The sequence below is a fragment of the Gadus morhua genome, chromosome 23, assembly GCF_902167405.1.
Source record: "Gadus morhua chromosome 23, gadMor3.0, whole genome shotgun sequence".
Classification (NCBI taxonomy): Eukaryota; Metazoa; Chordata; class Actinopteri; order Gadiformes; family Gadidae; genus Gadus; species Gadus morhua.
This window is the reverse complement of record NC_044070.1, coordinates 18,686,327-18,714,308: the sequence shown is the minus strand read 5'-3', so window position 1 is coordinate 18,714,308 and position 27,982 is coordinate 18,686,327. Positions and strand designations below refer to the sequence as shown.

The following is a 27,982-nucleotide window of genomic DNA, read 5'->3' as shown; positions in this document are numbered from 1 at the left end:
TGATTCATATTAGTCTCGATCTCCCTCCCATGTCATCTGTACCCCTTGAATGTTGTGTCCGCTTCACTTATTGCATGTCTATGAAACCCATGGTGATGCGCTTTGAAGCCTTTGACAATGTTTTAAGTCTTCCTTTCGCTTCATTCATTGCATTGATGTCGTCCTCATCTTTCCCAATGAAGAATAAATGACATCCATTCCTTTTAAATAACATTGTCAGTTACATAAAATAACCCTTAACACAACTGCTCAGAAAGACATTGATTCACACAAAATAGGAGCTGCGTCAACATGGATCACCATGACAACTTCAAGTTGCATGAACACACAATCTAAACATCATATACATGAAGATTAAAAGCACATTTACCGGTAGAGATGTTATCGTAACACATTTTAAACTAGGTATCTTAAAATGTTGCGTTTGCCACTGTGAATAAAAGGAGTGTCATCCATTTTGTTTTGTTTGGCAGAAGTTTGACACACGTGATGTGTTGCTGTTTCTACGGCCAGTCAACAGGGGGCGCTCTTCCAGTAGATAGGAGGCACTGTACAAGTTGACAGGGGGCGCTGTACCAGTCAATAGGGGTGCTGTACCAGTCGATAGGGGGGCGCTGTACCTATTCAAAGAAAGATCTGCATTATGGCCTTGAACAGAATATTTTGATCTCCATGAATTAATTTAAAATTCAGAATTGTAATCAACAACTGATCACATCTTAATAACCGTGTTTTCAGGCTTTTACCTGCGACCTGCACTCCTTTATGGGCACAGCCTCATACTGTTGGTTTATTAACCGGGCCACTTCCCTTGAAGATATTGAACTTTGTTTATTGTTTGGTCATAGAGTTTAGTGGCCATGACATATTGCTACATATTGCTCTTGATCAGCTGCTTCTGTGCTTCACAAGTGTGGAACAGACACTTGTGACAGACAGAAAAAATACACATAAACAAACAGACAAAGAGCTGATTTAACCTTACCCTCAGTGGCGGACTCTGACTGTTTGAAGGACAGGGGCGAAAAAATAAAAAGGGCACATTCTGGACAACATGGGGCCCCACCAGCGGACACATTGGCTATTCTAACTTGATGGTGTTTTGATCCCCCAACGGAGCCATAAAGACAGCGTTGCCTGGATGGTCCTATCCCCTAACCTTAGCAAGCGCTGCCTTGAAGGTCCAATTCGGGGCACTTGTTACATCTCCATGTAGTACTTAAAAGTATAGTCGTGCTCATAATTTAAACGGGGGCTCTGGGGATCCTCCCCCAGAAAAAAATCTACTTCAAAGACACTGTTTCCCCTTATTCTGGCGACTTCATAAACACCAAAATTAGTTGTTCACATCATTTTGCACTTTTCCACTATGGGTACTGACATACTCTTAATCCGCTTTTTGCTTCGTTATCCAGTGGAGATTTAAATACCACTATATGTAGCTGTTTGTCATGGCGACGCCACATGAAAGCAACGCCTCGCATTCCCCGTTCGTCAGCTACCAAAGAGAGGAACGTCTGCACCTCAATAGCTAACCACAACATGTTTTCTTCGGTTTGCCATATTCTTGCTCCAGAAGGAATCATCATCAGGGGCAACCTAGGGCACTCATTAATTTTTGTTCACGTGAAGAGGGCAGCCAATAAGGCACTTTCTCTCATTTTCACCACCATAGAGGGCACTTTAGTACACTTTTTCAACCTTGGGGGCACCAGACGGGCAGAAGGGCACTAGAAGGGCACCAGACGGGCAGAAGAGCACTAGAAGGGCACTATAAGGACCAGACGAGCAGAAGGGCACTATCAGGGCACTAGAAGGGCACTGGAAGGGCACTAGAAGGACCAGACGGGCAGAAGGGCACTAGAAGGACACTAGAAGGACCAGACGGGCAGAAGGGTACTAGAAGGGCACTAGAAGGACCAGGCGGGCAGTAGGGCACTATCAGGGTACTAGAAGGGCACTAGAAGGGAACTGGAAGGGCACTAGAAGGACCAGACGGGCAGAAGGGCACTATCAGGGTACTAGAAGGGCACCAGATGGGCAGAAGGGCACTTTAGGGACCAAACGGGCAGAAGGGAACTATCAGGGCACTAGAAGGACCAGACGGGCAGAAGGGGACTATCAGGGCACTAGAAGGACCAGACGGGCAGAAGGGGACTATCAGGGCACTAGAAGGGCACCAGACGGGCAGAAGGGGACTATCACGGCACTAGAAGGGCACCAGACGGGCAGAAGGGGACTATAAGGGCACTCATTAAGGCACGTCATTGAATTTTCTTGTTCTAGAGGACACATCATCATAATTTATTGTATGAAGGAGCACCCTAGAGGGCACCTAATCATGTTTTGCACGTGAAAAGGGCAGCCAATAAGGCATTTCCTCTGGTTTTCGACTCTCTTGAAGGGCACTTTAGCACGCTTTTTCAACCATTTAGCCACGAGGGGGGGCGGTCGCCCCTGCCCCCCCCCTGAGTCCGCCACTGCTTACCCTACTTATGGAGCACAGGAGCATCTGCTGAAGAAGATCAATATTTTGGACTTACCACATGGACAGTACAATGCAAAGGTCTACCAAGAGTTAATATCAATTTAAAGGATAAACCCAGTGTAATTTTGTATTTTATTCATTGAAAGCATGGCCTGTGAAGTGAGCAAAATACTGCAATGCTTTTCCATTACTAACTTACTGGTTTATCTATCACATAATATTAGGTATTTCTGGTGCTGTTTATTGATGTAAACCCCTAGAATGTAAATGTAGATTCAGTGTTTTGAGTTTTGCTTTCAAAAGTAACTTATATTGTACATTGAATTCTTGAGCATCTTGACCTTTCTCAATGAAAAATACTTCCTTTCCAAATGGCACATATTAATTGGCAAAGCTTGTTTTTTTACCTTTCAAGATGACGTACTTGGTATGATAATACTGTGAGTGTCATGTTTTGAATGTTTATCATTGTTTCGAATGGTACAGGTATCCATGCAGTAGAGGAGGAGGGGGCTTCCCAGTGTCACCGGACAGGCGGAACAGAGAGCTAGAGAAGTTCCGGTTTCTTCTTTTAGCAATCCTGACTGAAATCATCTCCTCATTTGGGCCCAGGGTTCAAAATATTGAATTATTTCTTTAGTAAAAAAAACAATATTATGGCTGTGAACACTTTTCGGACGTCTTTATTGCGTTTTATATCATCATTAATAAGTTATTTTACGTGAATAAAATAATAATAGAAGATTGCAGTAGTATGTAGTAGTATTTTACAGTACATTAAATGTGGTACTCTTCTTATTCACTGTAATTTGACACTATCCGTCTGAAGACTTTGCTGCCAGACATCTTTCCGTTTTTTTTCCGTTTCTTTTTTACACTGCAGACCTGGGTTCTGCACGGCACCACGCTTGGCAAAGTCGATCTCTACACAGTGGATCTACTCTTCCACCTTCTTGTCTGACGCCTTGCATATTGGATTCTGTGGAAAAGCATTAATACATGAATACATGAACTGAAAGAAGAGTGAACAAGTGGTTCCAATAGAATAATGGCCAACCTACTATGAAAACATTTAAACAATATGTGTTTATTGAGGTAGCTGAGAACGTTATGTTTATTTTGGGAGAGCTAAGATATTGTTGAATTATTGGAATAACTAAAATATGTTCACATGAAGGCTAAGTATAGCAGTCATCTTTCCCATAGTTGGCTCTGTGAGAATATGTGTTGTGGTTGACTGCTTCTGTATGAGATGAGATATTCTAAAGAGCAGAAACGCGGCTTGTCTGATTATGCCAATATCCCAGGGCTACTTTCACATGACTGCAGTCCAATTCATCTGAACGGAGAGCAAATGTATAATAATAATAATAATAATAAATGAAATTTATATAGCGCTTAATATGGTACTCTAAGACGCTTATCTCACGTATCTTATATACCAGGTGAGACGGCTTTATTCTGATCACCTTACTTTCATCAATCCTGGGCCAAACAATTAAGAGCTTATGCATAATCACATGCTTGGGACCCCAGGAATCTGGGGTTTGTTGAATTCAAGAATAGCTTTGCACGGAGGGGTGCACACACACTCCAGCAGTTATTTCAAATGTTGAATTGGGAAACAACGGCTTGGAAGGCATGATGAAAGAGCAGCTATCAGTCTGCTTACATAATCAAAATTACTCTTACTCTTGGTCGTTTTTTTGAAAAAAATGTCAGTTCTTTGCTTGATTGATTTTCATGAAGATTATTTTAAATTTGAATTAAATTTGAATATTTTTTCAATTGTAGCAAAAAGATAGAATTTCAGTCGTGCCTGCAAAATTTCCAATCAATTAGTTTTACGAGAAATACTTTTGAGATTGCCTGAAATAAGACGATGTACAGAAATGACTGAATCCTACAAAAATGTTAATGAGGTCATTGTCCATGCTGAAGTCTTTTTTTTTTTATCAATTCAGTAAACTTGTTTTCTTTACCTTCTAAGGGTAAACCATTTCTACCTTCAAGTGCAGGATGCGAGTATGCTGTCCACCACTGTGTGGTTCCTACCTGTTGCCGAGTTGAAGGCTTCTTCAGTGACCACCTAAAAACATGAGGCGGGAATCGGGATCATGGGTTAGAACAGAGACGGACCCAGCACACATACTGGAAAGGTTCATCTTGCCTCTTCATTGTTCAACCTAAATTGTGTGTGTTTTACTTACAGGACAGAGATGACCAGACCAATAAAGAAGACGATACCGATTAAGAATCTCACTATCAGAGGGACATTCAATCCTGTAGGAGACAAATCATGGAAGATCACTGGGGCATTGTCATATCCATTTAGAGATTGTAGGGATATATCTGGGATATGTGTTATAGCAAGGTTTTATTATAGGGTCTATGGGTAGAAGTTGACATACCGACGCTTTCACCGCTGATAGTTAGCTTAATCTCTTTTGATGTTTGGTTTCCCAAGGGATTCGTGGCCACGCAGTAGTAGATTCCTCTGCAGCTGGACACATTGAAGCTGTACAAAGATCCATCTGACACGTTCAGGGGTCCCTCCGCACTGCTCCTGAACCAGGTGAACCGGAGAACGGGGGGGTTGGCTCTGCTGGTGCACGTCAGGTTGACCACACTGCCCAGCGACACCGTGGAGGGGCTGACGGAGGCCTGGGTATCCTTCGGGGAATCTACAGGAACACAAGATAAGCCTTCAATTTCAAGCTATGGTTCCGCTATCGACGTATTTGAATGCAGTATGTAAACTCTTTCCGCTTCTCAGCCGTCCCGGCTCACTGATTGGACCGTCTGCTGGTCACTCACAGGAAACGTTGAGCGTCACGACGCTCTCTGCTGTTCTGTTGCTGGGCCCGCCTGCTGGGTCGTTTACCGGATACTCCGCCAGACAGGTGAGGCGGACCCCGTCATGTCGGTCCGACAGAGTGATATCCAGCCGCCGGGTCCTGACATTAGGCTCTTGGTCTCTGTGCGGTTCAGGCCGGCCCTCAGGGCCTCCTGACTGGTTCCAGCTCAGGTGAGGCGGCTGGGTGGGACAGGGTGCGATGGCCCTGCAGGTGAACGTTACCCTGCTCCCCTCCGTTAGTGGTCCCTCCTGGAGGGTCTGTATGGAGGGTGCTGGGGCTGAATCTACGTTGTTGTTTTCAAGAAACATTTGCATTAGGCTGAGATGTAGCTTTAATATCCACATGAATGAATGCAGCATGTTCAGTGTTGACCAGTGTATTCAAGAGGGGAGGATAATCATCATTAACACATTAAAGATTGTATGAGGGAAACAAAAAGTGTGTCTCAGCACATGGTCCATAATAAGCTTTATTACAATATGACTCTGTCATAAAACGTTGTAAAAACATTATTTAAAATGAAAATACTATGCAGTGGTATCGATACTTTAATTCTAGACAAAGAGAACGAGAATATCTACCTCAGGAAGTAGCCGATAATCAGCAATGATCATAATCATATTGAAATAGGCTACAAATAATTATAACATTGAGTAATCAAAAAATAGCCCCCCAAACCAAATGGGTTCTCCTACCTTTAACTGTGATTGTAAGAGGACTGCAGATGTCAGTTCCAAAGAAACTGGTGCTTTCCACTCTGAAGTAATATACGTCAGCATAACTTGAGATCATGTTTGTAAAAACAGTTGTGCAGTTGTGTTCACTCATATTCCCACTGATACTAATTGGATAGATATTATCTTGTATGTTGCTGTGGAAAACCAAATTTTCTGGATCATGCCCAAAATAGGGGTTCGATTTTATCCATGCACCCAATATGGGTTGGCTTTTATCTATTTTATTTGATGGTAGTGAATCAAATGAACATGGGATTTGCAAACAAGTGTCCCTCAATGCCTCCATCTTGTTTGGCATAGATGCATGAAAAACTGTAGGACAGGATCCCACACCACCTGCAATGCAAGCATTTTTTACACAAATTGGCCAATGACATGCATCCTTCCTGTCCCACCACATCCTCCTCTAACAGCCTGGCCACACCTCTACTAGACCGGCATCACATTCTGAACATGGATACAGGCTTCATTTACGATTCATCGATTGCATGCAGATTAGCCGATAGTCCAATTCGGTGTAAAACTAATTATAGATTCTGTGTCTTGTAGGACGGGTCTGTTGGCGTGTCAAACTCAATACCTAAGCATATTCATTACTTGGAACTAAATATTCAAATTTAGTTCAACAAATTCAACAAATGAACACCACTCACCTGAAACAAAGATGACATTCAGTAGCATTTCCAACTGGATCATCGTGATGCATCTTGTGAACCTCATCTCCTGCATCATGAATTCAAAGAAGGTTAGAGTTAAGGGACAATTGTCTTCGTTTTTAATGTGGACTTGGTTAAGGTACCTACATCTTCGTTGTTGAACAATCACAACAAATAACAACTATTAAAATACAGTAGGCTACATGGAACAAAAAACTAAAAACATCATGCCTTAAACAGTTTATTCATGGCCTTATAAAAAAGAATGTATATAATGTATTAATTCCTTACCGAGAGCCGCAGGTGGTTTTTCACAGCCAACAGGCAGAGTTTGTTGTAAAAGGAGAACAGTGTTGCACCAATGCGTTGTTAGACATGGGTGTACCTAAATAGAGAAGTTAGGATATTTCCTCCTTTAGCGATTGTCCCTCTGTGACTCTCTTCTTGATGATCCATGCAAGGCTAATCAACCTTGATGGACCTTGATCCTAGTACTTCCTCCTCTCAACCATACATGAAGCAAATGTGTGGCGGCAGTCCTCTGGATGTAAATATAAAAATAATCAATATTTTGTCACCAAATGAATTTGTATTCACACTACAATCTGAGTTGGGTTAAAACCGATCGATTCACAAAATGAAAAGGCTTGTGTTGTATTAAGTGAGCATAGTTACTGTCTGTTTGGACAAAGGATAAGCTGGAAAAAGCTTCAACAAAGAGTTTTGTGTTTTAAAACGAGTATAGAAAGCCTACTATGTAAAAAATGTACATTGATTATAACTTATTCCAAGTTCTTTTTAACTGACATACGACAAACAAAACCAGAACCATAGTTTTGTTTAACAATAAAAGTCAGTCAATTCCTATGGTGAAGCTTTTTCAAGCTCTACTACTGCTTGGCTGGAGGGAGTCCTCCTGGTGTAGCGAGTCTTAATGTAGTGAGACCTGCTGTAGTGAGTCCTGCTGTAGTGAGTCCTGCTGCTGGTTGGCTGTCGTGAGTCCTGCTGTCGTGAGTCCTGCTGTCGTGAGTCCTGCTTTAGTGAGTCCTGCTTTAGTGAGTCCTGCTGTACTGAGTCCTGCTGTACTGAGTCCTGCTGTACTGAGTCCTACTGTAGTGTGTCCTGCTGTACTGAGTCCTGCTGTACTGAGTCCTGCTACTGGTTGGCTGTAGTGAGTCATAGATGCTTAAACAGAGTATTATTTTGCTGACATGAGTGGATGCAAAATCGATCTTGTTACAAATTATGATATTCAGTGTTTCTCCAGTTCAGCCCTGATCTGTGTGTTATTAGCCTGTTGAGCAGTGATCTTAACATACTCGGAGGTCTGCTCCTCCCCTTGGGAACAATATGAGGAAATAATAATAATAAGTTATTTTACATTAAATGTTCCTTCTTTTTTTCTTGGACCGTGTGGATTTTGTGGATGTAAAGATACGTGCAGGCATCAACATTTGTAAATTAATCTGTAAAATGACAGGTAATGAACCATCATTTAAGATTACATTCATATTATGTATTTTATTGCAGAGACATGTGATTTTCACAGAGTGATCCCAGGGCACCCCCTGGTTAACAGTTCTGATCGCCCAGTTCCAATCTCTTTCCAATTACTTCAGGTATTCATTGCAATATCTTTTATTTCCAAGATGTTTCAATGGTGAATTTTGATGATGTTTTGCGATATTGAATACATATGTCCCCAATATGCCCTCTTTCATATTAAATAGACCCCAGGTCACCTCATTACATCACTTCCTGTAGGGCTTGATTTATACTAGATTATCTACTACTTTTAGTAAACCTTAATGCCCTGATTCGTATTAGTCTCGATCTCACTCCCATGTCATCTGTACCCCTTGAATGTTGTGTCCGCTTCACTTATTGCATGTCTATGAAACCCATGGTGATGCGCTTTGAAGCCTTTGACAATGTTTTAAGTCTTCCTTTCACTTCATTCATTGCATTGATGTCGTCCTCATCTTTCCCAATGAAGAATAAATGAAATCCATTCCTTTTAAATAACATTGTCAGTTACATAAAATAACCCTTAACACAACTGCTCAGAAAGACATTGATTCACACAAAATAGGAGCTGCGTCAACATGGATCACCATGACAACTTCAAGTTGCATGAACACACAATCTAAACATCATATACATGAAGATTAAATGCACATTTACCGGTAGAGATGTTATCGTAACACATTTTAAACTAGGTATCTTAAAATGTTGCGTTTGCCACTGTGAATAAAAGGAGTGTCATCCATTTTGTTTTGTTTGGCAGAAGTTTGACACACGTGATGTGTTGCTGTTTCTACGGCCAGTCAACAGGGGGCGCTCTTCCAGTAGATAGGAGGCACTGTACATGTTGACAGGGGGCGCTGTACCAGTCAATAGGGGTGCTGTACCAGTCGATAGGGGGGCGCTGTACCTATTCAAAGAAAGATCTGCATTATGGCCTTGAACAGAATATTTTGATCTCCATGAATTATTTTAAATTCAGAATTGTAATCAACAACTGATCACATCTTAATAACCGTGTTTTCAGGCTTTTACCTGCGACCTGCACTCCTTCATGGGCACAGCCTCATACTGTTGGTTTATTAACCGGGCCACTTCCCTTGAAGATATTGAACTTTGTTTATTGTTTGGTCATAGAGTTTAGTGGCCATGACATATTGCTACATATTGCTCTTGATCAGCTGCTTCTGTGCTTCACAAGTGTGGAACAGACACTTGTGACAGACAGAAAAAATACACATAAACAAACAGACAAAGAGCTGATTTAACCTTACCCTCAGTGGCGGACTCTGACTGTTTGAAGGACAGGGGCGAAAAAATAAAAAGGGCACATTCTGGACAACATGGGGCCCCACCAGCGGACACATTGGCTATTCTAACTTGAAGGTGTTTTGTTCCCCCAACGGATCCATAAAGACAGCGTTGCCTGGATGGTCCTATCCCCTAACCTTAGCAAGCGCTGCCTTGAAGGTCCAATTCGGGGCACTTGTTACATCTCCATGTAGTACTTAAAAGTATAGTCGTGCTCATAATTTAAACGGGGGCTCTGGGGATCCTCCCCCAGAAAAAAATCTACTTCAAAGACACTGTTTCCCCTTATTCTGGCGACTTCATAAACACCAAAATTAGTTGTTCACATCATTTTGCACTTTTCCACTATGGGTACTGACATACTCTTAATCCGCTTTTTGCTTCGTTATCCAGTGGAGATTTAAGTACCACTATATGTAGCTGTTTGTCATGGCGACGCCACATGAAAGCAACGCCTCGCATTCCCCGTTCGTCAGCTACCAAAGAGAGGAACGTCTGCACCTCAATAGCTAACCACAACATGTTTTTTTCGGTTTGCCATATTCTTGCTCCAGAAGGAATCATCATCAGGGGCAACCTAGGGCACTCATTAATTTTTGTTCACGTGAAGAGGGCAGCCAATAAGGCACTTTCTCTCATTTTCACCACCATAGAGGGCACTTTAGCACACTTTTTCAACCTCAGGGGCACCAGACGGGCAGAAGGGCACTAGAAGGGCACCAGACGGGCAGAAGAGCACTAGAAGGGCACTATAAGGACCAGACGAGCAGAAGGGCACTATCAGGGCACTAGAAGGGCACTGGAAGGGCACTAGAAGGACCAGACGGGCAGAAGGGCACTATCAGGGTACTAGAAGGGCACTAGAAGGACACTAGAAGGACCAGACGGGCAGAAGGGTACTATAAGGGCACTAGAAGGACCAGGCGGGCAGTAGGGCACTATCAGGGTACTAGAAGGGCACTAGAAGGGCACTGGAAGGGCACTAGAAGGACCAGACGGGCAGAAGGGCACTATCAGGGTACTAGAAGGGCACCAGATGGGCAGAAGGGCACTTTAGGGACCAAACGGGCAGAAGGGAACTATCAGGGCACTAGAAGGACCAGACGGGCAGAAGGGGACTATCAGGGCACTAGAAGGACCAGATGGGCAGAAGGGGACTATCAGGGCACTAGAAGGGCACCAGACGGGCAGAAGAGCACTAGAAGGGCACTATAAGGACCAGACGAGCAGAAGGGCACTATCAGGGCACTAGAAGGGCACTGGAAGGGCACTAGAAGGACCAGACGGGCAGAAGGGCACTATCAGGGTACTAGAAGGGCACTAGAAGGACACTAGAAGGACCAGACGGGCAGAAGGGTACTAGAAGGGCACTAGAAGGACCAGGCGGGCAGTAGGGCACTATCAGGGTACTAGAAGGGCACTAGAAGGGCACTGGAAGGGCACTAGAAGGACCAGACGGGCAGAAGGGCACTATCAGGGTACTAGAAGGGCACCAGATGGACAGAAGGGGACTATCAGGGCACTAGAAGGGCACCAGACGGGCAGAAGGGGACTATCAGGGTACTAAAGGGGGCACTAGAAGGGCACCAAACGGGCAGAAGGGGACTATAAGGGCACTCATTAAGGCACGTCATTGAATTTTCTTGTTCTAGAGGGCACATCATCATAATTTATTGTATGAAGGAGCACCCTACAGGGCACCTAATCATGTTTTGCACGTGAAAAGGGCAGCCAATAAGGCATTTCCTCTGGTTTTCGACACTCTTGAAGGGCACTTTAGCACGCTTTTTCAACCATTTAGCCACGAGGGGGGGCGGTCGCCCCTGCCCCCCCCCCTGAGTCCGCCACTGCTTACCCTACTTATGGAGCACAGGAGCATCTGCTGAAGAAGATCAATATTTTGGACTTACCACATGTACAGTACAATGCAAAGGTCTACCAAGAGTTAATATCAATTTAAAGGATAAACCCAGTGTAATTTTGTATTTTATTCATTGAAAGCATGACCTGTGAAGTGAGCAAAATACTGCAATGCTTTTCCATTACTAACTTAATGGTTTATCTATCACATAATATTAGGTATTTCTGGTGCTGTTTATTGATGTAAACCCCTAGAATGTAAATGTAGATTCAGTGTTTTGAGTTTTGCTTTCAAAAGTAACTTATATTGTACATTGAATTCTTGAGCATCTTGACCTTTCTCAATGAAAAATACTTCCTTTCCAAATGGCACATATTAATTGGCAAAGCTTGTTTTTTTACCTTTCAAGATGACGTACTTGGTATGATAATACTGTGAGTGTCATGTTTTGAATGTTTACAATTGTTTCGAATGGTACAGGTATCCATGCAGTAGAGGAGGAGGGGGCTTCCCAGTGTCACCGGACAGGCGGAACAGAGAGCTAGAGAAGTTCCGGTTTCTTCTTTTAGCAATCCTTACTGAAATCATCTCCTCATTTGGGCCCAGGGTTCAAAATATTGAATTATTTCTTTAGTAAAAAAAACAATATTATGGCTGTGAACCCTTTTCGGACGTCTTTATTGCGTTTTATATCATCATTAATAAGTTATTTTACGTGAATAAAATAATAATAGAAGATTGCAGTAGTATGCAGTAGTATTTTACAGTACATTAAATGTGGTACTCTTCTTATTCACTGTAATTTGACACTATCCGTCTGAAGACTTTGCTGCCAGACATCTTTCCGTTTTTTTTATGTTTCTTTTTTACACTGCAGACCTGGGTTCTGCACAGCACCACGCTTGGCAAAGTCGATCTCTACGCAGTGGATCTACTCTTCCACCTTCTTGTCTGACGCCTTGCATATTGGATTCTGTGGAAAAGCATTAATACATGAATACATGAACTGAAAGAAGAGTGAACAAGTGGTTCCAATAGAATAATGGCCAACCTACTAAGAAAACATTTGAACAATATGTGTTCATTGAGGTAGCTGAGAACGTTATGTTTATTTTGGGAGAGCTAAGTTATCGTTGAATTATTGGAATAACTAAAATATGTTCACATGAAGGCTAAGTATAGCATAGTTGTCTTTCCCATAGTTGGCTCTGTGAGAATATGTGTTGTGGTTGACTGCTTCTGTATGAGATGAGATATTCTAAAGAGCAGAAACGCGGCTTGTCTGATTATGCCAATATCCCAGGGCTACTTTCACATGACTGCAGTCCAATTCATCTGAACGGAGAGCAAATGCATCTTATATACCAGGTGAGACAGCTTTATTCTGATCACCTTATTTTCATCAATCCTGGGCCAAACAATTAAGACCTTATGCATAATCACATGATTGGGACCCCAAGAATCTGGGGTTTGTTAAACTAAAAAAATCGCTTTGCACGGAGGGGTTGAATTGGGAAACAACGGCTTGGAAGGCATGATGAAAGAGCAGCTATCAGTCTGCTTACATTTATAATCAAAATGACTTTTATTCATAGTATAGTTTATTAGCATTTTTTTTCCGTTCTTTGCTTGATTAATTACCATGATTTTTTTTTTTAATTTGAATTCAATTTGAATATTTGCTCAATTGTAGCAAAAAGATAGAATTTCAGTCATGCATGCAAGAAGTCCTATCAATTAGTTTTACGAGGAATACTTTTGAGGATTCCTAAAATAAGAGGATGTAGCCTACAGAAATGACTGGCTCCTACAAAAATGTTAATGAGGTCATTGCCACGTTGAAGTCGGTTTTTTTAATCAATTCAGTAAACTTTTTTACTTTACCTTCTAAGGGTAAACCATTTCTACGTTCAAGTGCAGGATGCGAGTACGCTGTCCACCACAGTGTGGTTCCTACCTGTTGCCGAGTTGGCTTCTTCAGTGACCACCTAAAAACATGAGGTGGGATCATGGGTTAGAACGGAGACGGACCCAGCACGCATACTGGAAAGGTTTATCTTACCTCTTCATTGTTCAAACTAAATTGTGTGTGGGTTTTACTTACAGGACAGAGATTACCAGACCAATAAAGAAGACGGTGCCAAAAAATCTCACTATCAGAGGAACATTCAATCCTGGAGGAGACAAATCATGGAAGATCACTGGGGCATTGTCATATCCATTTAGAGATTGTTGAGGGATATATTTGGGATATGTGTTATTGGCCTAGTTAGGTTTTTATTAAAGGGTCTATGGGAAGAAGTTGATTTACCGATAATAGTTAGCTTAATCTCTTCTGATGTTTGGTTTCCCAAGGGATTCGTGGCCACGCAGTAGTAGATTTCTCTGTAGCTGGACACATTGTAGCTGTACAAAGATCCATCTGACACGTTCAGTGGTCCCTCCGCACTGCTCCTGAACCAGGTGAACCGGAGAACGGGGGGGTTGGCTCTGCTGGTGCACGTCAGGTTGACCACACTGCCCAGCGACACCGTGGGGGGGCTGACGGAGGCCTGCGTATCCTTCGGGGAATCTACAGGAACACAAGATAAGTCTTTAATTTCAAGCTATGGTTCCGCTGTTGACGGATTTGAATGCAGTATGTAAAGTCTTTCTGCTTCTCAGCCGTCCCGGCTCACTGATTGGACCGTCTGCTGGTCACTCACAGGAAACGTTGAGCGTCACGACGCTCTCTGCTGTTCTGATGCTGGGCCCGCCTGCTGGGTCGCTCACCGGATACTCCGCCAGACAGGTGAGGCGGACCCCGTCATGTCGGTCCGACAGAGTGATAATCAGCCGCCGGGTCCTGACGTTAGGCTCTTGGTCTCCGTGCGGTTCCGGCCGGCCCTCAGGGCCTCCTGACTGGTTCCAGCTCAGGTGAGGCGGCTGGGTGGGACAGGGTGCGATGGCCCTGCAGGTGAACGTTACCCTGCTCCCCTCCGTTAGTGTTCCCTCCTGGAGGGTCTGTATGGAGGGTGCTGGGGCTGAATCTACGTGGTTGTTTTCAAGAAACATTTGCATTACGCTGAAATGTAGCTTTAATATCCACATGAATGAATGCAGCATGTTTGGTGTTGACCAGTACATTCCATAGTGGGGAATAATCATGGGGACAAAGTGTGTCTCACCCCATAGTCCATAATAAGTATAAATACAATATGACACTGGCAAAAAACAATGTTAAAACATTCTTTAAAGTGAAAATACAATTATGTGGTATCAATACTAAAATTCAGAGAACAGGAGAACAAGTATTTCTACCTATTCAGGGAGTAGCCGAAAATCAAGAATGATCATAATAACAGGGTTCCTACGCAGTATGGAAAAGTATGGAATTTAATTTGAGTAAGGAGTATGATTTTTTTTTTTGTGTTGTTTCCAGACTATTATCTCACTTAAAAAAATATATATATAAATATATACAAATCAAAACAAGCTTACTAACACAACATAGCCTACCTGTCGATGATATGAAACTACTCAAGCTGTCTTGAGAACGGTGTCTGGTTACCATTGTTAACTTTCGCTGCACGATTGTGCGACTTGATGAAGGATACCAAGTGGGAAAATAAAGCTAGATGCAAACTATGCTTGAAATAGTTCGACATATCCAACATGGGGGAGGCGGCAAATTTCAGCCATATGCAGGGGTAAAAGCACTGTCGTCTTCGTCAAAGCATCTAGCCGTAGCCTCTCAATGTTTTTGCCCATTTTTTTTATATATAAGCATCTAACAATTGGTATTCAAATGCTTAATATTGACTGAAAAACCTGTCTGAAACGTCTGAAAATTTTAGTCAGGAGAAGTATGGAATTTTTAAATGGAAAATGTGTAGGAACCCTGTAATAATATTGAAATAGGAATAAAAATAATTATAATAATGACTAATCAAAAAATTGACCCCCAAACCAAAAGGGTTCTCTTACCTTTAACTGTGATTGTAAGAGGATAGCAGGTGTCAGTTGCCTTGTAAGGGCTGTTTAGTAATATGTGCCAGCATAACTTAAGTTCAGCCTTGCAAAAACGGTTGTGCAGTTGTATTCACTCATGTTCCCAATGATACTTATTGGATAGATATTATGGGTTTTGCTACCGTTGAAAACCACACTTTCTGGATGAGGCCCAAAATCGTGGGTCGATTTTAGCCAAAAAACAATAAAAGGTTTGTTTTTATGGAGTAGATTGGATGGTACTGCATCAAATGAACATGGAATTTGCAAACAAGTGTCACTCAATGCCTCTATCTGGGTTGGCATGGATGCAGCAAGGGCTGCACGACAGTCTGTTTCAACACCTGCAACACAAGCATTTTTTACACAAAATGGCCCATGACATGCATCCTTCCTGTCCCACCACCTCCTCCTCTAACAGCCTGGCCACACCTCTACTAGACCAGCATCACATTCTGAGCATGGATACCGGCTTCATTTCAGAGATTGATTACATGCAGATTAGCATTTAGTCCATTAGATGTAAAACATATGACTCATTCTGGGTCCATGAAAGGGGTAGTTCAAAGTTTTGGACATCGGACCTCATTTCCAAGTGAGCCAGTTTGTTATGTATCTTTGGCGACCGTTTAACACGTTTCATTCAGTCCTTCTAGTTGCAGAGATCGCTGGTGATTGGCTTGGGCAAGTCGATGGTTTCTGCTAGCCTGCCAATATAAACAGTTTTACCCACTCCACAGTACACGCATGACTATCAATGTAAATGTCTGTTGATAGAATAATGTTAGAAAGAAAACTACCCTTGCATCGCATTGCATTTAGTTTATACTTCACTATAGTTGAAAGCAGGCTACGGCAGCTGCAAACTGATATAACCTAGGCACCTACTACTACAAAATGTAATGCGTTCATTGCGATGCATGGACAGTTTTAATTCCTAACATTATTCTATCAACACAGACATTAACATCGGTAGTCTGGCGTTAAAATTGATTTGCCTCGGCTGCACTGTGGAGTGGGTAAAGCTGTTTTTATTGGCAGGCTAGCAGGAACCGTCGACTTGCGCTAGCCTAGCACCAGCGATCCCTGCAATTAGAAGGACTGAATGAAACGTGTTGAAAACGGTCTCCAATGACAAATAACACACTGGCTCACTTGGCAATGAGGTCCAATGTCCAAAATTCCGAATTACCCCTGACGGGTCTGTTGGCGTGCCAATGCCTAAACATATTCAGTGCATGGAACTAAATATTCACAATTTAACAAATGAACACCGCTCACCTGCAACAAAGATGACATTCAGTAGCATTTCAAACTTCATCATCGTGATGCATCTTGTGAACCTCATCTCCTGCATCATGAATTCAAAGAAGTAGTCAAGGTACATTCGTTTTAGTTTAGATGTGGTCTGGGTTAAGGTACCTACTGTACATCTTCCTTGTTACAAAGACAACAAATAACGAATATGGAAATACAGTAGGCTACTTGGAGCAACAAAAGTTACAAGAAAATGCATTAATCCGTTTATTCTAGGCCTTTAAAGAAATGTTTTAATGTTTGTCTTAATTCCTTACCGCGAGCAGTAGGCGCTTTTTCACAGCCAACGGGCAGTTTGTTCTCAAAGAAGAACTGTGTCGCACTAATGCGCTGTTAGATCTAGGTCTACTTAAATACCAAAGATACTTCCACCTTTAGTGATTCAATATCAAAGATACTTCCAACTTTAGTGATTGACCCTATGTGACCACTCGTTATGATTCATGCACGGCTAATAAACCTTGATGTCAGTTATTAGTAATTATGTGTAATATTCTCCTTGAGTGAGGCCTTAAATGCACAAAGTAAAGAGTTACTTTGATCAGACCTAATACTCCTGTCCCTTGAACTTATAAGGAGAACATGGCTTGTGAAAAGCAGGAAATGCTATTTACAGCATTGTGATACTTCCTCTTCTCAACCACATATTAGCCAGATGAATGGTTGCAGTTCTCAGGCTATTTGTAATTACAGACCAATCAGCATCTTGCCCGTAGTGTCCAAAGTAGCAGAGAAGTGGATAGCAGAACAACTTAATTTCCATTTAAACAACAGCTCCTTCTCACTGCATCCCATGCAATTTGGTTTCAGAGCCAATCATTCTACATACACTGCCAACTTCCTCGTACTTGAAAACATTTAGTCTATGAGGGACATGGGAGGTACTGTTGGGGCTGTTTTCTTGGACCTGAGAAAAGCATTTGAAAGAATAAATCATAAGGTACTCATTGCCAAACTCTCCTGTGTGTGTGTGACTGCGCCATAAAAAATCGACTGCGCTGGATACACTAAATGGTGTACCATAAGGATCTATACGAGGTCCACTCTTGTTCAGTCTTTACATAAATGACTTGCTCTGATGTTGAGATTCAGCTTTATGCTGATGACGCTGTGATTTATACACATGGCAGTAATAAACTTCAGGCTGCAGCAAAACTCACCAATGCACTGAATCGCATCTCAACTTGGCTGATTCAATCAAGCCTTTAACTAAATGCATCAAAAACAATCAGCATGTTTTTCTCAAAAGAAAAGTTCTGAATTCAACTACCTAGGCCTCCTAATCAACTCTCAACTTTCCTTTGAATCTCATGTAATAAAAGTTGGTCACAGGGTTAAGTTCATCTTATCGAACTTTGGCTTTATTAGAAATTCAATGACCAATGATGCAGCCAAATTATATGTATGCATGCTATGATATTGTCACATTATTATTTTTATTTTTTGGATTTTCCATACATTACAGTCAATAACAATACATATCATGCTTCTCACAAAGCCATCTGTAGATGTAAATAGCCCACAGAAAAGTATCACAGGTTCAATAAGCAGTACAAAAGTTAGCAGGGACCCAATAGGACCTCATACATATACTGTAATATATCCACATAAGCATTTTTTAAATATAGTAAAATAAGAACAAGAACTCAATAAACAAACATTTTGGGGTAAACCTCAGTGACATAAAAAGCCCTCTACAGAGGGAAAATAAAAGAAAACAAAAAGGACACAACAATCTACTTTAGACAAATGATGGTCGTATTGGTGTGATATACGTTACCCATCTTTCCCATCTTTTCACAAAACTGTTGCAGTCTCAAAGCAAAAGTGATCCTTTCCATCTTAAAAATATCATCGATAATGTCAATCCATACCTCCACAGTAGGTTTTCCTGGTTTTAACAACCTTCTAGTAATAGCTTTTCTACTAGCAGCACTTGGGATCCAAAATAAATATTTGACATTAGAAGAAACACTATCTGATGTTGTGGCACCCATATATAAAGAATCATATTTAAATTGAATGTCAGTTTTCCACTGTACCTCACATAGGTTCTCCCAATCTTCATCCTTTAGAACAAAGTTTCCTTCATGTTCCCATTTTTGTTTTGTATACAGTGAACTACATTTTGTTTGTTGTAACCCCTTGTAGAGTCTTGAGATACGTTTCTGGTTAGAGCCAGCAGAATAAGCATCTATAAACACTTTTAACAGAATATTATCCCAGCCTACTTGTGTACACCCATTCTGTATCTGGTCAATATATTGCCGGACCTGAAGGAATCTGTAAAAATCTCCCTTATCGAAGCCAAACTGCCTCTTCAGATTTTGAAAGCTATTCATGGTCCCCTTATGCAAAAATGTGCAATATGCTGTTAAACCTTGCGACCCCCACCTCTTAAATCTGGCGTCCCATCTTTTAGGCAAAAAATCTGGATCAAATGCGCACCATCTCAAGACCTTTACTGCATCCTTCCGGTTATTTTTGCACTATTACCTTGTTCCACATCTTAAGTGACAAACATATCCATGGGTTTCCCAATTCCTTTAAATTATTCAATAAGCCCTTATCCCTAATTGCAACCTGGATTGGAAATTGATTTCTAAAATGCATCGGACATATGACCCACTATGTTCTGCTCCATGTATCCAATGTTGACAACGTGACATGACATGGTTAAGCTACCAAAATAAACAAGAGGAGCTAGGAAAGGAAATTAACTGCATGTTTAAGTTCAGAAGGGGCAAACGTGTGGCTACACACAGCACTACAAAAGTCGTCAAGATTGAAAATGAAAAAATATTTGTTGCACAGCTGAATGCTGTATCACATCATGAGCTGGCTGTTCTCAATTCACAACACCCATTCCATCCAATCTAGCCTACGTCAGGCATTATGACCAAAACTCATGCACTCCCCCCCACAATTATTCCAAAATTCAAGCAAAGCAAGAATGACCAAAAGTCACTTTGTGTCAACAAGAGACTGACTCCACCGACTATCAATTGCAAGTTAAAACAGTTGACCACTTGAGTGCAAAAAACACAAAAGACCTCACCACAGCACTAGCAAATCTTAAGCAATAAATATCACGTCTTACCTTTATTCATGTGCTAGTGGTCTGCAGATGCATCCCGTGGTGTAGCCTACCACATCCATTTAGTACAACAAGTTATCGTTCTGATACTGTCCATGGTACTAGCAACCTGCTCTGGTGCTTTTTACCTATGTATTCAGGCTAAAATGACTTGATTGTCTAAAGCCTCATCATCCCAGCCAAAGAGTATTGGTATTATTAGTAATGACCATGTCACGGTTTGGTACACAGAAAGCTAGGGTGACTCAAGTGCGAAGCAAAAGCAGGATACGTTTTAAGGTATTTATTCCTCAGACAAATATAGTTCCAATAAAGCTCAGAAGATCCAAAAACAACTAAAGACATAATTAGACAGAAAAACACAGAGAACAGAAAGTCAGAATTGGCGACATCTAGTGGTCTATGACAAAAGTCAGACATTGTGACAGACTACTTGCCAAAACGAAAAAATTACTTCACACAGTGTCTTTTTCCAATGTATTTGTTATCTTTCGTAGCATTGATCGATAGAGAAATAGTTAATAAGTTATAGATAAGTTACCGGCGGAGTGATACAGATGACGTGAATGAGAGGACTAAAATCTACTCCTTGATAGCGGTTAAATATGCTGGACGTGAGCATTCCACCGCATTGAGAAGAGCCGTGTAATAAACAAAAATAATTGACAGCTGAACGTTGGGAAGGCCCATGCAAGTAAATGGAGCAGTCTACAGCACTGAGAAGAGCCGTGTAATAAGTAAGTGATAATGTATAGAACGGCGGTCATTATCGGGAAAATAAGCCCCGACAGGGCGAACACCGACAGGCAGCGAAGGTGTCTTGCTTCGCCCTGAAGGGGCTTATTTTTGACAATGACCGGCGACATTCTATACATTATCCCGCTTATTACACGGCTACTTGCCAAAAAGAAAAAATAACTTCACATGGTGTGTCTTTTTACAATGTATTTGTTTCCAGCATTCGTAGTGTTGGTCAGCAGAGAAATAGTTGGCCAAAGACGTTGACGTTGCTTAGCAACCGAAGACGCTGGGGTTGACAAGTTACCGGACTACTTGCGGAGTGTTACCAAAGACATCATTAGAGGTAAAAATTATACTTAGCAATAGGGAAATATCTAATATAATTCAGCGCCGGGAGTTGTGAAGAGCCCATGCATGTGAATATCCATGGGCTCCATGGGAGCGTTCCACGTCATTGAGAAGACCCGTGTAATAATCCATAGTAATTCAACTCAACTTTTTTTTTGTGGTGGGTACAAAATGGATCCTGACAGTAAGGATATACATAGAACCAAGGTTAGTAGTCCTCAAATAAGATTGAACGGGCGGCAAACTGTATCCCGAGGGAAAACTTCGATGGCTCGAGGGGTTTCTGTAGTTTCGGAGTCAGATAACTGAGTAGTATACTTTGTAACTAGTAACTATAGCTAATCACTTATTTTAAGCAACTTGCCCAACACTGCTACTAACCATGTAAATAGTGTTGCAAATAAACTTCCAAACCTTTTTCAATTTTTATTTTGGTGTTTTATTTGTAAGGTGCAAGGAAAACTGATTCTGGAAATTATGTTGTTACGCCTTGTTCACACTACAAGCGTCCGTCGACGGATGAACGAGGGCGTGTCCGATGTATAGGGGGCTGGACTTTGTAGACGTATACTGCAGCAAATCTAAACGCTTCCCGCTACAAAGCCGATGTGTGAAATACAAAACAACAGGTGACTACGAACAATCCTATCATTCCCCATTTCTTTAAAAAAATATAACGTCCGGATTTTTCCGCTTTCTTCCTGTTTGTTATTGCAAAATGCATCCAGTAGACGTGTGGAGTGTATTTGCATAACCGCAATCTGATTGGCCGACGGTCTCCAGTAAAATCTGTAGACAAGACAGCAAATACAGAATGAATCTGTGGAGGGAACTAATGTACACTTCAGCGCTGTTTGATAGTAGGCCTATATTGGAATAAACTTTTTCCGAATTTAGCCAATGGATGATGATGAAATCTTGCATCAATCTATCTTCATAGATGAAGGGTTTAATCTGAGAAGGTCAGAGGGAGAAACATCACAGATATTTTGAATGTCAAATGTCTGCAGAGCAGAGGAGATACATCGTCATCTGGGACCATCTAGATTTCCACTAATCTGCTCTGGTCCAGAACAAGTCCCATCAGCATCCACACTCACTCCAATCCTCCCCACCATACTCTTAAGGGCTGTGGATTATGGAGGCATTTTAAGGACTCTAATCAAATGAAAACGTAATGTTGAAGATAAAAATGCAATAGCACTAATGCTTTTTATTTTTCATAATATACACACATTATTTGAGTCAAAAATACAATTAAAATGCTATCTCTTTGCATTTTAAAACATGTCTGCTTAAATGTGGACAATTACGGAAGCCGAGAACGGCCATCGATTATATATTTTTTTATGCACTGTTATCTCGTGATAACGACTTATTATCTCGTTTTCTCGATATAACAAAGGTCGTTTTCTCGTGATAACGAATAAATTATCTCGTTTTCTCGATATAACAAAGGTCGTTTTCTCGTGATAACAAAATAATTATCTCGTTTTCTCGATATAACAAAGGTCGTTTTCTCGTGATAACAAATTAATTATCTCGTTATCTCGATATAACAGACAGACTTTTGGCGCTGGTTAATGTGATCGTGCTGATTTCAGCCTACGAGAGCTTCCACTGTCTGATCCAGGTGTGTCCCAGGGAGGTGAAAATGGCAGATCACATTATTGATCAACGCATCAGGACCTACTTCAACCAAGGTCTAACACAGGCAGAAATTGCATTGTGCCTTTCTGTAAGAGATGGCTTTCAGATTAGTCCTCGAGTCCTATCTCGTTATCACGAGAAAACGAAGGGGAAAAAATATCTCGTTATCACGAGAAAACGATCTTTGTTATATCGAGATAACGAGATAATAAGTCGTTATCACGAGATAACAGTGCATAAAAAAATAAAATAATCGATGGCCGTTCTCGGCTTCCGTAGACAATATCCAAATAAAAATTAAATCAATTTGCGTTTGCATTTTCCAACTATGGCACGCTTCAAAGGAGACAATATTAAAATGCAAATGAGTGGGTGGGAGAAACTCCACCCATGGGTAAATGGCTGAACATCAAACTCGGTGACACCCTTCACATCACATCCTCGTCCCTTGTGACATACCTGCTCTCCAATGGGAGGAGATTCTCCCGACCACTTATTCACATTAGAATTTTGTCCACTTTTAACACATTTAAATACAAACAGGTTTGCATTTGCTTTTCATTATTGTCCACTTTATAGAGGAGGGAATTTTCGGAAAAGGGTTAGATTGGCTGATTTTATTTTAATTGTATTAATGACACATTTACATAGTTTACCAGCTTCATACAAAGCATTGCATATGTATTCCTGTTGCAGTATTTTATCTTGAGGTGTCCCTTAAAATGTAATGAAATGCAGCCTGCTGAGTCTTTGCAGCATTTTATAATAGCGATCCTTCCTAACATTCGTTGTGCTGTTGATTTCATAAACAGAACCAAGCAGGGAGTCGTACAAACTTTTGTTTTGGTTATTGGGTGCCTTGGAGACCAAAAAGCATAAAGGGTGCCATGGATGCTGAAGCACGATATGTTTACACTGACAATACATGAGTGGATACTAAAGAGATCCCAGTCCAAACAATTCAGCTCCTCTCCAGTTCAGCCCTGATCTGTGAGTTCTTAGCCTGTTGAGCAGTGATCTCAACGTACTCTGAGGTCTGCTCCTCCCCCTGGGGGAACACCGGGTTCTGCACAGCACCTCGCTTGGCAAAGTCAATCTCTCCGTAGTGGATCTCCTCTTCCACCTGCTTGTCTGACGCCTCGAATATTGGATTCTGTGGAAGAGCATTGATACATGAATAGGCCTACATGACTTGAAAGAAGAGTCAACAAGTGGTTCCCATAAAACAGGGTTAGGGATGTTCAAGATTTTTCCACTGAATCCCACAAACAGAAAAATATAAGAAGGGCAGGGACACTCACCAGAGGTAAGATATAAATATCGCCTCTCTTCTAGTGTATCAAAGTTAGCGAAATCATTCGAATGAAGTTATGCTTGATCATTGAAAATGCTTAAAGAAAAAACTCAGCTTATATAATAGCCTTCTGTTCATGGGTTTCCCCTTTATACAGCCCTGTATAAAGGGGAAAAAGGTATTGGTATATTTCAAGCTTGTTATGCGAATAAGTTACTGAACAATGGCTTATTGAACAGACTCATCATTCTTTTTGTGTGGATTCTCATCAGAGGAAACTTGGCCTTTTCCAAGCTTCGCCAGAAGTCAGTTAGGGAGAGAAGCTGATGTTGATTCTTCAGAGAATCATCACACTGCAGTGTTTCCCATACATAGACCAACATGTGGTGCAGCGCTACAGAATCAACACCGAGCGTCACAAATTGATACCGCTTCTTTTTTTTTGCAATTTTTAAATCGTTCCGTTCATTCATCTCCTAATAGCACTCTTTCTCCCCGATATTCTCGTTCACACACGCATACACACAGGAACACGCACACACAGAGACAAGCGCACATTCATGCCAGTGGAGCGCGGGTACGCTTACAAACAGCACATTCGCCCGCTCCTCCTCTCAACGCGCCTATCAAAGGAAAACCAGCGGGCTGAAAAAGGGTCCCACTCCGTCTCACGCACCACACATTGCTTTCTGTCTGCGGGAAACACTGCACTGCCTTTCGATAAGTTCTAATTGCACTTCTTCTGCATGGTTGAGATAAACCTCCACTTTCACATCAATCTGAAATAGACTGAACTGCGACATGGAGGAGAAAGGGATTGTTGACAGCGATTGAAGCCCCGCTGCCCAAATTCCTTCTCAATCATGGCTGAGATAACCCCCACTACGAGTCTCGTTAAGGAAATACCAGAGACGTCAGAGAACCCAACCCCAGCCGAACGGTTATTCAAATAACAACACACACACACACACCGACACACTCGGCGCGTCTGAGCTTTGTTTTTTCAAAGGCAGAGCAGGATACCTCTCATTTTACACCTAACGCCATTTCTAGTCCTTGAGGACCATAGGCAGGCTAGGGGAACTCATATTAATGTTAGAAAACCTCATAAAGTGAAATTTTCATGCCATGGGACCTTTAACTTTTTGTTCTTGCTCGGCACCAGTGTAGGTCTGATGGTTTCATGTGTTGCCGTACATTATAGTCTTTCATCACTGCAACAGTTTCATTGCACTTCTCCCATTGCACATTTCCCCCCTGCACTCACTTGCTATTCTGTGTTTCTTTGGTTCTGCCATTTTTGGGCACCATGGCAAAACATTTATTTGATTTATTTTGTTTGTTGAGAGCTACCTTGTTTAAGACGGCTCCTCCTAGTGTGTAAACTAGGAGGCCCTGTTAACACGACGACGCATGCGGGTGAAAACGACAAATTATTTGATCAGACGTGCCTCTCGTTTATACGTCACATCCATGTGCAATACAGGCAAACAACAACAATTTCACACACTTTTGCGTCATCGTATATGCACACAGATTTCCCCCAAAAGACGCTCGTCTAAACGCGGAATAAAAAGTGAGAACGCAACACCACTTTGGCGATTTGTGTCCACATCGTCTCGTCTAAATTGAGCCTAAGAAATACATAGTACTACTCTACCGTACCACCTATGTATTTATTGCTATAGCGGAGTATAATTGTATCATGTTTATTTTCGAAGGGCTATGATTAGATTTTTGCTTGAGTAATTCCCCTGTAGACAATTGGATACGTTTAGTCAATTAGAATCCTTTCTTTATTGCAGCAAAAACAAATTACTGCGAGTAAGCTTATTCTTTCGTTTTTCGCAAATAATCTTAACAATGCCTTAAATAAGACAATGTACAGAAATGACTGCAACCTACAAAAATGTTAACGAGTTCATCGTCCACATTGAAGTCGTTTGGTACCATTTGGAAATTCAGTAAACTTGTTTGCTTGCCTTCTTAGGGTAAACCATTTCTAGTGCAGGATGCGAGTACGGTGTGGTTCCTACCTGTTGCTGTGTTGAAATTTTCTTCTGTAACCACCTAAAAACATGAGGTGGGATCACAGGTTAGAACGGATATAGATCTATATCTAAAGATAAAGCTGTATGTTACTGTGTGTTTTACTTACAGGACACCGATGATCAGACCAATAAAGAAGACGGTACCAAAGAATCCACCAATTATCAGAAGGACATTCAACTCTGTAGGAGATAAAACATTGTAGATCACTGGGGCATTGTCATATCCAGATTGTAGGGATATGTTTGGGATATGTATATAGTAAGGTTTTTATTATAGGGTCTATGGGTAGAAGTTGATATACCGACGCTTTCACAGCTGATAGTTAGCATAATCTCTTTTGATGTTTGGTTTCCCAAGGGATTCGTGGCCACACAGTAGTAGATTCCTCTGCAGCTGGACACATTGAAGCTGTACAAAGATCCATCTGACACGTTCAGGGGTCCCTCCGCACTGGTCCTGAACCAGGTGAACCGGAGAACGGGGGGGTTGGCTCTGCTGGTGCAAGTCAGGTTGACCACACTGCCCAGCGACACCGTGGGGGGGCTGACGGAGGCCTGGGTATCCTTCGGGGAATCTACAGGAACACAAGATAAGTCTTCAATTTCAAACTAAGGTTCCGCTATCGACGTATTTGAATGCAGTATGTAAACGCTTTGCGCTTCTCAGCCGTCCCGGCTCACTGATTGGACCGTCTGCTGGTCACTCACAGGAAACGTTGAGCGTCACAACGCTCTCTGCTGTTCTGATGCTGGGCCCGCCTGCTGGGTCGTTCACCGGATACTCCGCCAGACAGGTGAGGCGTACCCCGTCATGTCGGTCCGACAGAGTGATATTCAGCCGCCGGGTCCTGACGTTAGGCTCTTGGTCTCCGTGCGGTTCCGGCCGGCCCTCAGGGCCTCCTGACTGGTTCCAGCCCAGCTCAGGAGGCTGGGTGGGACAGGGTGCGATGGCCCTGCAGGTGAACGTTACCCTGCTCCCCTCCGTTAGTGGTCCCTCCTGGAGGGTCTGTATGGAGGGTGCTGGGGCTGAATCTACGTAGTTGTTTTCAAGAAACATTTGCATTAGGCTGAAATGTAGGTTTAATATCCACATGAATGAATGCAGCATGTTCAGTGTTGACCATGTATTAAAGAGGGGAGAATAATCATCATTAACACATTAAAGATTGTATTAGGGAAACAAAAAGTGTGTCTCAGCACATGGTCCATAATAAGCTTTATTACAATATGACTGTCATAAAACGTTGTAAAAACATTATTTAAAATGAAGATACTATGCTTTGGTATCGATACTTTAATTCTAGACAAAGAGAACGAGAATATCTACCTCAGGAAGTAGCCGAAGATCAGCAATGATCATAATCATATTGAAATAGGCTACAAATAATTATAATACGAATGAGTAATCAAAAAAGAGACCCCCAAACCAAATGGGTTCTCCTACCTTTAACTGTGATTGTTAGAGGACTGCAGACGTCAGTTGCCTTGAAACTGGTGCTTTCCACTCTGAAGTAATATACGTCAGCATAACTTGATTTCATGTTTGTAAAAACAGTTGTGCAGTTGTATTCTCTCATATTCCCAATGATACCAATTGGATATTTATTATCTTGTATGTTGCTGTGGAAAACCACATTTTCTGGATGACCCCCATGATAGGGGTTCGATTTTATCCATGCACCCAATATGGGTTGGCTTTTATCTATTCTATTTGATGGTACTGAATCAAATGAACATGGAATTTGCAAACAAGTGTCCCTCAATGCCTCCATCTTGTTTGGCATAGATGCATGAAGGGCTGAATGACAGGATCCCACACCACCTGCAATGCAAGCATTTTTTACACAATTGGCCAATGACATGCATCCTTCCTGTCCCACCACATCCTCCTCTAACAGCCTGGCCACACCTCTACTAGACCGGCATCACATTCTGAGCATGGACACCGGCTTCATTTACGATTCATCGATTACATGCAGATTAGCCGATAGTCCAATTAGGTGTAAAACTAATTATAGATTCTGTGTCTTGTAGGACGGGTCTGTTGGCGTGTCAATAC

At 41.8% G+C, this 27,982-nt stretch overlaps 3 protein-coding genes across 3 annotated transcripts in view; all 3 read right to left on the bottom strand.

The window, feature by feature from the left end:
- Positions 1-17,190, bottom strand: part of LOC115537203 (Schwann cell myelin protein-like) — a 39,923-nt gene extending 22,733 nt beyond the window's left edge. Inside the window, exon 1 of the mRNA XM_030348931.1 lies at positions 17,000-17,190. The gene's annotated coding sequence lies outside the window, so the exon portion shown is untranslated. The remainder of the gene's footprint in view (positions 1-16,999) is intronic.
- LOC115537680 (uncharacterized) overlaps positions 1-27,982 on the bottom strand; it is a 52,035-nt gene that overhangs the window by 7,171 nt on the left and 16,882 nt on the right. The window contains exons 3-8 of the mRNA XM_030349725.1: positions 6,042-6,419; positions 5,306-5,629; positions 4,900-5,172; positions 4,699-4,771; positions 4,544-4,577; positions 3,430-3,467 (exon numbers count right to left, since the gene is read on the bottom strand). Of these exons, the coding sequence (XP_030205585.1) occupies positions 3,430-3,467; positions 4,544-4,577; positions 4,699-4,771; positions 4,900-5,172; positions 5,306-5,629; positions 6,042-6,419 (1,120 nt within the window). The remainder of the gene's footprint in view (positions 1-3,429; positions 3,468-4,543; positions 4,578-4,698; positions 4,772-4,899; positions 5,173-5,305; positions 5,630-6,041; positions 6,420-27,982) is intronic.
- On the bottom strand, positions 13,570-14,725 carry LOC115537205 (nectin-3-like). The gene is made up of 2 exons (XM_030348934.1): positions 14,141-14,725; positions 13,570-14,007 (listed from the first exon to the last, which is right to left on the bottom strand). The coding sequence occupies exons 1-2, from the start codon at positions 14,580-14,582 to the stop codon at positions 13,658-13,660; spliced, it is 792 nt and encodes a 263-aa protein (XP_030204794.1). The 5' UTR covers positions 14,583-14,725; the 3' UTR covers positions 13,570-13,657.